The sequence below is a fragment of the Macaca nemestrina genome, chromosome 5, assembly GCF_043159975.1.
Source record: "Macaca nemestrina isolate mMacNem1 chromosome 5, mMacNem.hap1, whole genome shotgun sequence".
In the NCBI taxonomy this organism is placed as follows: Eukaryota; Metazoa; Chordata; class Mammalia; order Primates; family Cercopithecidae; genus Macaca; species Macaca nemestrina.
In genome coordinates this window covers 96,700,337-96,712,987 of record NC_092129.1, presented here as the reverse complement: position 1 = coordinate 96,712,987, position 12,651 = coordinate 96,700,337, and the positions used below count along the sequence as shown (strand labels likewise).

The window sequence follows — 12,651 nt, the reverse complement described above, 5'->3', positions numbered from 1 at the left end:
TGAGGCCTGCTCTGGGACTTATCCACGTGCAGGGAGGTGAAGCCCACTCTGCCTTTGCTCAGTGCATTCTGAAGAGGAAGAAGTTTGTAAAGAACAGTTAGTTACCAGGTGCTTTGCTGCTGTACCATCCTCACCATACGATTTCAGCCTCTCCAACAGCTCAGAGATGGCAGAAATTATTTTCTGCACATTCAAAGTGCTCACATCGGCCCAGAAGTCATCCTCTAAGAGTTTTGTTAGATGTCCTGATTGCAGTCTCTCAAAGCCTGCTGCCTCATTCATTCAGAGAAAACAACATGATGAATAACAGAAAACAAATCCTTTCATCTCTATCCATGTAGTCATCTGTTTCTAACATCCATCCTTAACTATTTAGCCACAGAAATAAGTCATCAAATACAAAAATTAAAACAGACATGAAACTAATTTCTGCCTGATTTCAGACATACCGTACTCTTCTTGTGGGCTCGCTTGGTCAGTGTTGTCCTCTGTGTTCTCTGCTTTTTCATTCTTGCTTTCTTCTAAGTTCTGGATGGCACAGAGGATGGCTCGGATAGCAATTTCCATTTTCTCTGAAAAATCTTCCACAAATCCTTCATCCAACATTTGATTTCCTAGCAAGTAACATGGTGTAAAACAAACATACAAACACCGATCATTTGCTTTAGTGCCTCTGGAAATCATTAAAAACACTCATTTCTTGATGAGCCACTGAGTCAAGCTGTGCCAGATACAAAGAAGAGACAAATTCCTTGCCTCGATAAACTTATAAGTTTATTACCTTGTATTAAAAACTTTTTACTAAAATAATGTAGAAAATATGAAAATAACAGTTAAGACAGTATGAATAAACACTAACTTAGTCCAAATATCACTGCCAAGCTTTTTCAATCTAAGGGAAAACTAACAGACAGTGAGCTGATGCTGCCTTCCTATGTGTTACAAAGTATGTAACAGGCATCCAAACAAATGGGGCAAAAAAGTTAAGAGCTGTGGATTTCAACCGCACTTCCCTGCCTCAGAACCCTGGACAGGTACGTGTAGCCCAAAACATAATGTGTCTTTAGGACCATGAGACTTACATCTACAAGACATCATTTCTACAGTGGGCTTCCATTCCCTGACTGAACAATATTCCTTACCTCCTTGGCTACCTGAAGTAAGCAGATGTGTCTTCCAGGTAGTAAAGTCAGCCATGGCTTTACTAATTTCTCCTCTTACATATTCCAGGCTTTCAACTAGTGCCATTTGTGAGTCTCTTTGCTCAACCTCCATCCCTGGAAGAATGAACAAGGACTCTAGGCCCTGCAAATGAACTGACACCTGGGACAAGCAACTCAGTGCAGAAGAGCAAACTTCAAAATCTTTCCTGCAACAGAAATGCCACAATGTTGAAAGGAATGCATTACAGTTCCCACAAACACACACCCCTCCCTGCAACCACTATAATATACGCAAGGTAGAACTCACCATAGCTGAAGTTTACAGCTAAACACATGCCACAGAGTGCTGTGCAGGTCCACTGAGGAACAGAGGACTGAAGCACAATTATTTTCATAATTTGATTCTATTACTAAACACCTAGGTTTAGTAATGGAATAAATTTAGTAATTTATTCCAATTAATTTATTCCAATAAATGATAAATTTATTCCATTAATAATATTCCATTATCATTAGTCTTTGGTGTGACAGGCTTTTATTTTGGACCACCACAAATAGCAGGATGTGATTTGCTCTCTCTGTGGATTATTTAGGGCTTTGTCTGGCATCCTTTTGCTAACTAAAGTCTCAGAACCTGCAGATGACACTCCCTATCCCCACCCCACCCCATCCCCCAAACTGACGAGTTCCCCAGACTCCAGGACTGTCTAAAAGCTACTGCTTTCTGTTAACACCCTTCCCTTCCCACCCCCAATTTGGATAAGCACAGTAAGAACCTAAGCACACAGAGAAGTGTAAAGACATAGACACACTTACCAAGAATGAAAGAGAGTCTCACAAGACTGCTGCCTAATTTTGTCGACGTCAGCTTTCACTGTTTTAATGGTTTTTAGCATCTCTGTTACTCTCGTAGTTGACTGTTGCCAAAGCTGATCCTGTTTCCGCATCCGGCAACCAGAGGGCAGCTGACTTCCAGGTACTGGAGATGGGTAGCTCAGATTGGAGGGAATTAGGTCTGGTAATACTCCACAAAGTTGTCCCTTGCTAAGTTCTGGTCCTTCCAGGCAGGGGGCAGGAGGCTGCCCCAGTGCCTGGGCATTGCCATGGCCTGGAGCTGGCCCTACACTGGGGCAGCACTGGAGGAGCCAGGAGAGCTGCTCGAGCAGGATCTGGCACTGCATGGCCAGGTGCTGCAGGCGCTCGGTCCACTGCTGCACGCCATCCTGAGGAGGGAAGGCCACGGGGTAGGCCAGGGGCCCCATCAGCCTGCTGTGAATCTCTTGCACACAGCTGAGGAGGTTCCTGTACAGAGAAACCCATGGGAAAAACACAATGAATGACACTTTAAACCATGTCACCACATTGTTTTAAAAGAAATTTGTGTTTCTGAACGAGCATGGGTTTTTTTATACAGTCAAGAAGGAAGAATCCCCCAGACAGGTAAAAAGTCTGTTAAAATGCCTCCCAAAGTACTTAAACCCATCCCTCAGTCTTTCAGGAGAAGTATCATGACACAATCACACCACTACAGTGACTTCAACTAGCATTATCTAGTGAATGTGCTGTACTTTGCTACATAAACCCTAATGAATGGAGGAGAAAATACCTGAAGCTAAAGTGAACAGTCTGGAAATACTGTCTCTCAGCCACGAATCCATTCAACAGATGACAACTTTCCTAACTGTCCTCATCTCTTAATTATCTGTTTCCATTGAGGAGCCTCCATGTATGGCTCAGATTGCCATTTGGGGGATCCCCAAAGCCTAAGTAACAGAAGCCGACTCAAATCTCATCTGTGCCCAAGACCGTCCCACCCTAATACCATGAACACAAGCCTAACTATTGGCCCACATGGACTTTCGGCAATATATATCCTCATTCCAGATACAGGTATAGTTCAGCCATGACAATTTTCACTGCCTGACACAGCCCTGAAATCTCCAAAGCTCCATATTCTCAGGAGGTTCAGTCAGAGCACAGAGGGAGAGGGACACTAGAAGCATATCACTGAAAGCAAGGGGCAGAGCTGGGAGAAACCCTACCTGCCTCTTTGGGCCTTAAATTCATTTCACAATTGAGAGCATGTCTTATTCCTCTCCCCATGTGCAGCAACTCTGAGCTGACTTGGATCTAATTCTTCTGAATTCATGCCACAAGCCCAACTCATCAGCTGATACCTGAGGATGATCCACTGCTCACTGAGCGTGGTCAGGGAGCGCCGCTGTTGGACGAGCATCTTCATCAAATGTGCTGAGAACCCTCTGCACCGCTCCACGTTGCCCATGCCCATTTCCTGGCAGAAGAAGGAAAAACATGCTGAAGGGGCTGCTGGCAAACACTCACAGATGTGCCTCTAGAAAGTTGTTTCTACTATAAGCATCAGACATGCCGCACTCTAGAGGTGACACATTCATTTTTTTGAGCAGTGTTTCTCCAATTATGCTTGCGCCGATCATTGATATTCCATAGACAGGAACTGGATTTAACTCCAAAATGCATTTATTAGTGGTCTTTTCTCAATTCACAAAGGGAAGAAAGATCTAAAGATGGCATTCTCCATTTGAAGTTTTTAATTTTTCTTAAACATTAAGAAAATCTGTCCTGCTGGCAAGTGTAACAGAATTTATTTAAGGTATTCTCTGATTTTGCACAAAATTATATTGATATTTATTTTAAGTTTAAGGATGTACTGCAAAAAGCTCAGTTCCACTAACAGGCTGTTATCACTTAACAAGGTCTGAGAATGCGACCCTGGGATGAACAGAACAAGAGCTTTCCCTGAGCCCCTGCAAGACTCATGTTCTATCATTCTACCTTGGCAGGAGTTGCTAGTGCTGCGTTAAGCCTGGCATGCCGTGCAAGAGAGCGATAAAAATACTTCTGGCATCCATCCCATGAAGACGAGATTTCTGTAAGCAGCCTGGAAAAGATATCAACATCATTTACTTACTTAAAACCACGCTCTCCCACCCCAGATCCTGAAAAACTCAGCTACTGGTATATTTGGCCATAACCAAGAGTCAGCTGTCTGAGGTGGTTTACTTCTATTAGGACTCATTCGGTGAGGCACTCATTACTCCTTTACTTAACTTAGCACTGGAAGTATCATGAGCTGTGGAGATTTCAGGGCTGTGTCAGGCAGTGAAAATTGTCATGGCTGAACTATACCTGTATGGTTTCTTCAATGAATTCTTCCTATCTTGGCAATGGAGGCTAGGGGATCATAAACTCTGATGCCTACAGGGGCCAGGCAAATAACGTAAGAGGACTGAGGACAGCCAAGCACAAAATGATGCATGGCAGTGACAGCTGACCTCAGTGTGGGGAAGACTCAGGGGTTGTTGAGGGTTCAAGTAAGCTGGAGAGCATGTGTCCTTTCAAAAGGAGGAAACTACTATTCAACTACAGCACTGCTGACCAAATGGGAATGCAAGCCTACTTGGCAAATTTTCCTGAAAACCTGAAAATCCAGAATGCTTATGTAAAATTTCCCTTCTACAATGTTCTGTTGAATTCAAATTTAAAGCCCTGGGAGGGCCAACTGAGCAAATAAAACACACACGTGTACTATACCCAGTTCATGCAAAGCATCATTCACAACATCCTCTGCTGTGCTGTAAATAGAGGTAGCTCTGCCTGTCTCAATAGTGTATGGACTTGCAAATTCAATAACATATTAGAACTTATGAGGAGTGTATGTATATAGAGCAACTAAAAATATACCATTTTCTAATAGATTTCCACATGTATGATCAAATGAAGTGAGTAGACCTCAGGAAAATCAAAAGACAAAAAAAAAAAAAGAAGAAGAATGGAGAGGTGAATGCAAGGAAGAAAGAGAAAGAAAAGAAATTTTTTTTTTTTTTTTTTGGAGACAGTCTTACTTTGCTATCCAGGCTGGAGTGCAGTGGTATAATCTCAGCTCACTGCAACCTCTCCACCTCCTGGGTTCAAGCAATACTCCTGCCTCGGCCTCCTGAGTAGCTGGGATTACAGGCATGTGCCACTATACCTGGCTAATATTTTGTATTTTTAGTAGACACAGAGTTTTGCCATGTTGGTCAGGCTGGTCTTGAACTCCTGACCTCAAGTGATCTGCCCACCTCAGACTCCCAAAGTGCTGGGATTATAGGCATGAACCACCGCACCCAGCCTCACACTTTCATTTGAATGTCCATCAGGAGTCACCTCCTGAGCCAGGCACTTTTGGTAGCCACAGTGGTGTTGCTATCCCCATTTTTGCAAATGAGGACAAGTTTTAAATTACTTGTTCCATTTATAAGTAGGGAAAAAAAACAGACAAACCTAGAATCAGCCTCCTGAGTGCTGCTGACGATGGACAATGCGCTCCGGAGATCTAACGGGTGAAGATGAAGCATCTCTTGAGGATTTTTTGAACGGGCCCATGCAAGACCTTTGCGATATGACAAACCTAGGAAATAAACAGCATTTGTTTAAGCAAAGATGCTTAGGAGAGAATGGATGTGCCCCTCTTTCTCTTGCTACTCAAAGCGAAGTCTTCTAAACAGCATGAGAGCTTGTTAGAAATGCAGACTCTCAGGCTGCACCCACACCAACTGAAACAGGATTTGTAGTGGCACTTCCACAAGATTCCCCAGGTGATTCACATGCACGTTCAAGTTTGAGAAGCACTGCTCTCTATGCTATGCAGCGAACAATGGTACAGCATGCAGTGACAGAAATTTTAAAAGTACAGATTCTGCCAGGCGCGGTGCTCACGCCTGTAATCCCAGCACTTTGGGAGGCCGGGGCGGGCAGATCACAAGGTCAGGAGATTGAGACCATCCTGGCTAACACGGTGAAACCCCGTCTCTAGTAAAAATACAAAAATTAGCCAGGCATGGTGTAGTCCCAGCTGCTTGGGAGGCTGAGGCAGAAGAATCGCTTGAACCCAGGAGGCAGAGGTTGCAGTGAGCCAAAATCACACCACTGCACTCCAGCCTGGGCAACAAGAGGCAGAGGTTGCAGTGAGCCGAGATTGCACCACTGCACTCCAGCCTGGGCAACAGAGTGAGACTCAATCTCAATAACGTAACATAACGTAACATAACGTAACGTAACACAACGTAACATAACATAACACAACGTAACATATAACATAACATAAATAAAAATATAGATTCTGAGAAACCTCATACAAAGTGGAAAGTATCTGGGAATCATAGGTGGCTGGTCATAGGATTTTCCTGCATGTGAGTGGAACTCTTAGACATCTGGAAACCTTGCCTGTGCCTTCTGTTGTCCACTATCTCAACTGTCTATGGAATTTCCCCCAAATCAGACATGTCATTTCTCTTCCTAAAAGTTGGTGACTACATTTCATTGGGTTTCAAGCGAGAACCTTACCAATTTTTGCAAGGTGTTTAAAGAGGTCTGACAAAGCTCGTTGTTTTTGCATGAGAATGTGCTTGGCTTCTGACCGCTGCTTCTCCTTCTCTGCAGAGGGTTCCACCTTTAAGCTCTGCAGCTCACTCACAGAGGAAATCACTTCACCTGTAAGAGAAAACAAGGTGGGGAGGGGAGACAATAAGAAAATCCCAGGGGTCTGGTAATGTGTTTGTTACCCAACACCAGGGACCTTTTGGAGAACAAAGGCCAAGTATCATTCATCTTTATACCCTGGGTACTTAACATAGTCCCTAGCATTTGGTAAAATCTCATTAAGTGTTTTAACCAAACTGGTCAAGGTGCACGGAAATAGAAAAATAACATACAGGATTTCAAGTCTCTTGACAATAACAACCCAAACAGCAGCAGTCATTCTTTTGTATTTAGGGGTTTTATAATCCATCAAGCAAATGCACTTATTGAGCACCAACTATGTGCAGTGCATTATACTAGAACTTTATAATCACTTGAAGGAAATTTCAGATTAATGTGTGTTGAGTTTCCAGTTATAGCTGGTAGATGGTAAATTCTCTTTTCATGTGCACAACTTCAGAAGCACCTATTTGTAGCTCCATTTTACAGATTTCAAGAAAGGCTCAGTGAGGTCTAGTCACTATCTGAAGGCCATGTGGTTAATGAGTAGATGAGCCAGGACTTGAACACTGGCCCACCTTACTCCAAAGCCCAAGTTCTTTCTGTACAGCACCAAGCTGCCTTCCTGAATACACATGGGTACCAATAACACAAGGGTGCCGCCTCCCTGCTGCAGGCAGTGTTATAGGCTGGGTTGTGTCTTCCCTTACCCCTCAATTCACATGTTAAAAGTCCCAACCCCCAGAACTTCAGAATGTGACTATATCTGGAGACAGGGCCTTTAGAAAGGTAATGAAGGTGAAATGAGAATGGGCTCTAATCTAATCTGACTGAAGTCCTTAAAAGAAGAGATCAAGACACAGAACACACAGATGAAGAGTGACCATGGGAGGACACAGTGAGAAGGTGGCCATCTGCAAGCCAAGGAGAGAGGCTTCAGAAGTAATCAACCCTGCTGACACCTTGATCTTGGACTTTTAGCCTCACATGAAGCCACCCAGTCTGTGGTACTGCATTAAGGCAGCACTACCAGCCAAACATAGGCAGTCACCAGTGAGTACAAGGACACCAAAGACATCAGACTGACAGTGTGGGAGAGTTAGAGGATAAGGGAGGTTTTACATCCCGCAGCACATCCCCTCTCCAGGAGATGCAAATGGATCTGTATTCCACTCACCCCCATCCCCAGGCTTGAGTCACCTTGAGCAACGCTGACAAGTTTTAAAAAAAAGAAGAGCTCCCTGAGATTAGATGCAACCTCATTAAAAGAAAGCCAGCCTCACTGACAGCACACTCGCTGCGGGTGGGGGGTAGATGGGGTGAAGGAGGTAGTCAGAGGCTGCCAGGGGCCCAAACATTCTATAAAATTCTGGGCTCCCTTCCCAGCTATTGCTGTGTTACACTATGAGATCTTGGCTCTCACTTCCTGAGCAAAGACAGCCTGAGAAATGAAACTGCTGTGCCTCTCTGAAGTGAAGAAAGCAAGAAGATGGGGATGAATCCTCCTCAAATGAGACAACTTTTTGACAGTGGGGACAGCTTAGACACTGGGAAATCCACCTCTGTGCCCCTTTACCCATACCGCCAACCAACAGGAACTAGTATAGACAAGGCTCTCATAAAAGATGGCACAGTGCCAGGTTACATGAGAGGACGATAATGTGAAAATTTTGACTGTGTGTTCTCAGTAGGCTCCTGTTTCTGAGCTCTGTGGGTTTTTAAGCCCACTTGCTTATTCAATCAAGTGTTCGGCACTACACAGGATATCAAAAAAGAACACAGGTGCCACATTCTCAGCCCTCCTGTGCCACTGGGGAAAACAGAGAGAAAGACCCACCCTTGACCTGGATGCTGGCACCCACCTGTGAACTGATCGAGGCCCTCCACAAGGCGAGGCAGGGGGCTCTCCTTCATGAACGTCAGACACATCTTCCTCATGCGTTTCCTGAGCTTTGGCAAGCGACGTAGAAGCTCCCCTTCGAAGGCGGAAGGAGCAGCGCCTTGACAGCACTCTGGAATTGTGGCCTGTGAGACAAAGGACAGGTTAGCCTCACTGCCAAGAATGGCAGGCATCATTTTAACCTGCACGGGAATTAAATTTAACTGTTGCACACACAAACACATCCCTAGTTCAGCAAGTATTAAATTACCACCATGTCCGAAGTCTCATGAGAACAAATATAGCATCACTAAAATTAAAAGAGACATACTGCGGATATTTAGAAAACCATATTACTGCTCCATATGAGATCACTATAACAGAAGGATCCCCATGCCCCTACATCCAGCAATGCTTGCTATGATAGCCACAAGGAGCCTCCAGTTCTGAATTATGAACAGAGTAGAATGAATAATGTCATTGATGCCCTCAAGGTGCTGAGCCACTTTGTGTTTCTCAGACACAGTAGCCAGGCGAAACTGGTCCTACTCCTATGACCATTTACCCCTAATTAACAGTTCAAATTTCAGGAATTCAGATTTCTTTCCTTTTTTTTTTTGAGACAGGGTCTGGCTTTGTCACCCAGGCTGAAGTGCAGTGACCTGATCTTGGCTCACTACAACCTCTGCCTCCCAAATAGCTGGGACTGCAGGCATGCATCACCACGCCCTGCTATTTTTTGTATTTTTAATTGAGACAGGGTTTTACCATGTTGGCCAGGCTGGTTTTGAACTCCTGGTCTCAAATGATCCGCCTGCCTTGGCTTCCCAAGGTGCTGGGATTACAGGCATGAGCCACCGCACCCCAGACACAGGAATTCAGATATCATATGAAGGGAAGAGCTTTCGTCCGTCAAGGGCATATTTTAGTTTTTTCCTGAACTTCCTATGTTGTCATTACTAGCAAATCAAAATTGTTGCATCAGAATGACAGAAGCAGTGAGCTGACAAATACAGTCAAAAGAAAATAAATTTGGTAGCCATATCATATCTCTGCAGCCATCTTATGGCTATATGTTCAGTTTCTATTATGAGTTTTGAACAACTAAAATAACAAAAATAGCTTAAGGACGTTCATTACTCACTCTGTGAACCTCAGGTAGGAAATACAATAAGAAAACAAAACTAATTACTCTTTAAAAAGTAATTTTTTTCTGGAGAGACAGGGTCTCATGTGTTGCCTAGGCTGGTCTCAAACTCCTGGGCTCAAGTGATCCTCCTGCCTCAGCCTCCCAAGGTGCTGGGATTACAGCCGTGAGCCACTACGCCTACCCAGAAATTACTCTCCTGAAGAGTGCCTTCCAATCCTGGAGCTCCCCACACCCAAGGACATGAAGCAGGAACATCCATTCTATAACAGACCTGCTAACTCAAGATTTATCACCGTTAAATTTTCAGAAATTTTGCAAGCCAAATCTTAACTGTTGGTTCTTGAAATTTTGCCATAATGGGAGTATTTACACCACAGTAATCAGCATCTGCTATAAACCAGCACATCATGGCACATATTCACACCCTGTGCAGTAGCTTCCTCATGTGGTAGCCCACAGACAGCTTCAATGGCATATTCTTAAACTGACGCTTCAAATCTTTGCTCATAGCAGATGAAATGTTCACAGGTAAAAGCACAATTATTTCTCACAGGCTGACATTAAATTTTAAGCAGCAAGGCCACGTGCGATGACTCACGCCCATAATCCCAGCTCTTTGGGAGGCAGAGGCAGGGAGGATCACTTAAGACTAAAAGTCCGGCCAGCACAGTGGCTCATACCTGTAACCCCAGCACTTTGGGAGGCCAAGGTGGGCGGATCAGGAGATTCAGATCTTCCTGGCTAACATGGTGAAACCCCATCTCTACTAAAAAATACAAAAAATTAGCCAGGCGTGGTGGCAGGAGCCTGAAGTCCCAGCTACTCAGGAGGCTGAGGCAGGAGAATGGCGTGAACCCAGGCGGAGCTTGCAGTGAGCCAAGATCACATCACTGCACTCCAGCCTGGGTGACAGAGCAAGACTCCGTCTCAAAAAAAAAAAGACTAAAAGTTTGAGACCAGCCTGGGCAACAAAGTGAGACCTCATCTCCACAAAAAATAAAAAATAAAAAATTAGCCGGGCATGGTGGCATGTGCCTGTGGTCCCAGCACTCAGGTGGTTGACGTGGAAGGATCATTTGAGCCCAGGAGGTTGAGACTGCAGTCAGCCATAATCATGCCTAGACAACAGCGCGAGACTCTGTCTCAAAAAAAGCACAAAAAAAAAAAAAAAAAAAACCTTTTACCAACGAGATCAAGATTTTTTGCCTTATTTTGCAGGGAAGTCAGGCAAACAAATACATACTATATATGTCCAAAGAACAAGATTTCAAAGGCATTTTCTTGTCTAATACTGAGGCATGCCTTGCACATAACAAACAGATCCCACTTGACCGGCTTGGGAATAAGCCAGCACTGTCCCACAACCAAGTACCTGCCCAGCTGCTGGTCGAGCTAACAGGGTCTCCCTCAGTGCCCTGTTCAGATTCTGAATGGAAGACGCTTCAACTGCAGCTCCATCTGTTGGCCTGGGCAAAAAGTCAGGCTGTTGTTCCTTGTCGCTCTCCACCAGGGATGACCGGCAGGGTTCACTCAGGACTGCTTCAAATTTCTTCATGAATTTAAAGAGGGTCCTGTCCCCAGGTAATCACAGAGATAAGAAGAAAAAAACTGGATTAGCAAGTGAAGAAATATAAAAAATACATGATCATGCATGCATACATAATTTAATACCCTGTACATTTTATATACAGTGATCTCCTTAAGTATTAATAGTTGTTTTATTTTTAAGAGAAAAAGTATGGCAGTTATTGTTATCCTCCTTTTCTAGAAGAGAAACTAAAGCCAGAAAGAATGGGATTGCTTTGCTCAAAGTATACAGCTAGTGGGTGGCAGAAGACTTGAGACATAGCCTGCTTTGTCTCAAGGCACACCAATCCTTACTGCAGGTAGACTTTGCTCAGAGAAGAAGAGGGTGGTGTTGAAAGCAACATCAAAACAATCAAAGTGTTATTTTTTGAGAAGTTTAACACACTTAATATTAAGTCAGGTTATGGTAACTATGTAGTCTTGCTCCCAACCACACAAAATTCTATTTTGGTTGTCCCCATTTTAAAAGACAGATTACCTGTGTGTCTTTTCTACAGATTGTTTAATGGACCAGAAGCTGACATCATTCCACCTGGAAATCTTAACAAATTCCTGTAAGATAAATGATGTTCAAGAAATGGCTTTATAAAGCTACTGTCATTTTGTTTCTTTCTAGATTTCTGTTCAGCAAAGACCAGAGCCCACTCTATCCCAAACACAGGACTGTGTGTCAGTGAACAAGTAAAACAAGTCTAAAAAAGAAACCATGGGCCAGGTGTGGTGGCTCACACCTGTAATTCCAGCACTTTGGGAGGCCACAGTGGGCAGATCACAAGGTCAGGAGATTGAGACCATCCTGGCCAACATGGTGAAACCCCGTCTCTACTAAAAATAGAAAAAACAGCCGGGCTTGGTGGTGGTGCCTGTAATCCCAGCTACTCAGGAGGCTGAGGCAGAAGAATTGCTTGAACCCAGGAGGCAGAGGCTGCAGTGAGTTGAGTTCGTGCCACTGCACTCCTGCCTAGGCAACAGAGCGAGACTCGGTCTCAAAAAACAAAAACAACACGTTTTGGTCTCAAAGTGATTAAAAAAAAAAAAAAAAAAGAGTGCTACTACAGTCACTAAGTCACCGGACATATACTCCAGCTTAGGAACCGCCAAGTTAGTCATGTCCCTGTACCATGGTCGGTTCCACAACCACTGGGAATATCAAAAAGAGAAGTCCCTCCTTCCTCCGTGGTAATTCAATGGTGTGTGGACCAGCACGCCATGGCATAGCTCTGAGCTGGGAGACAGGCCTGGGCAAGACCAGGGGAGCACAAACAGATTTCTGTGGCAGTTCTCTGAGGAGGCTCTGACTGGCCACTCCACCAATCCCTCACACACACTGCAGGTGACAAAAAAAGTCAATGCCACCAATGTATATATTG

The 12,651-nt window shown here is 44.2% G+C and overlaps 1 protein-coding gene across 2 annotated transcripts in view; it reads right to left on the bottom strand.

Moving 5' to 3' along the window:
* LOC105496567 (midasin AAA ATPase 1) overlaps positions 1-12,651 on the bottom strand; it is a 186,540-nt gene that overhangs the window by 29,866 nt on the left and 144,023 nt on the right. Inside the window, exons 72-82 of one of the 2 annotated variants that reach the window (XM_071096725.1) lie at positions 11,760-11,833; positions 11,067-11,265; positions 8,528-8,690; positions 6,531-6,677; positions 5,469-5,595; positions 3,978-4,083; positions 3,341-3,456; positions 1,980-2,465; positions 1,143-1,369; positions 450-614; positions 106-269 (exon numbers count right to left, since the gene is read on the bottom strand). In XM_071096725.1, coding sequence (XP_070952826.1) covers positions 106-269; positions 450-614; positions 1,143-1,369; positions 1,980-2,465; positions 3,341-3,456; positions 3,978-4,083; positions 5,469-5,595; positions 6,531-6,677; positions 8,528-8,690; positions 11,067-11,265; positions 11,760-11,833 — 1,974 coding nt within the window. The remainder of the gene's footprint in view (positions 1-105; positions 270-449; positions 615-1,142; positions 1,370-1,979; positions 2,466-3,340; positions 3,457-3,977; positions 4,084-5,468; positions 5,596-6,530; positions 6,678-8,527; positions 8,691-11,066; positions 11,266-11,759; positions 11,834-12,651) is intronic. The other variant, XM_071096726.1, reaches the window with a different exon arrangement.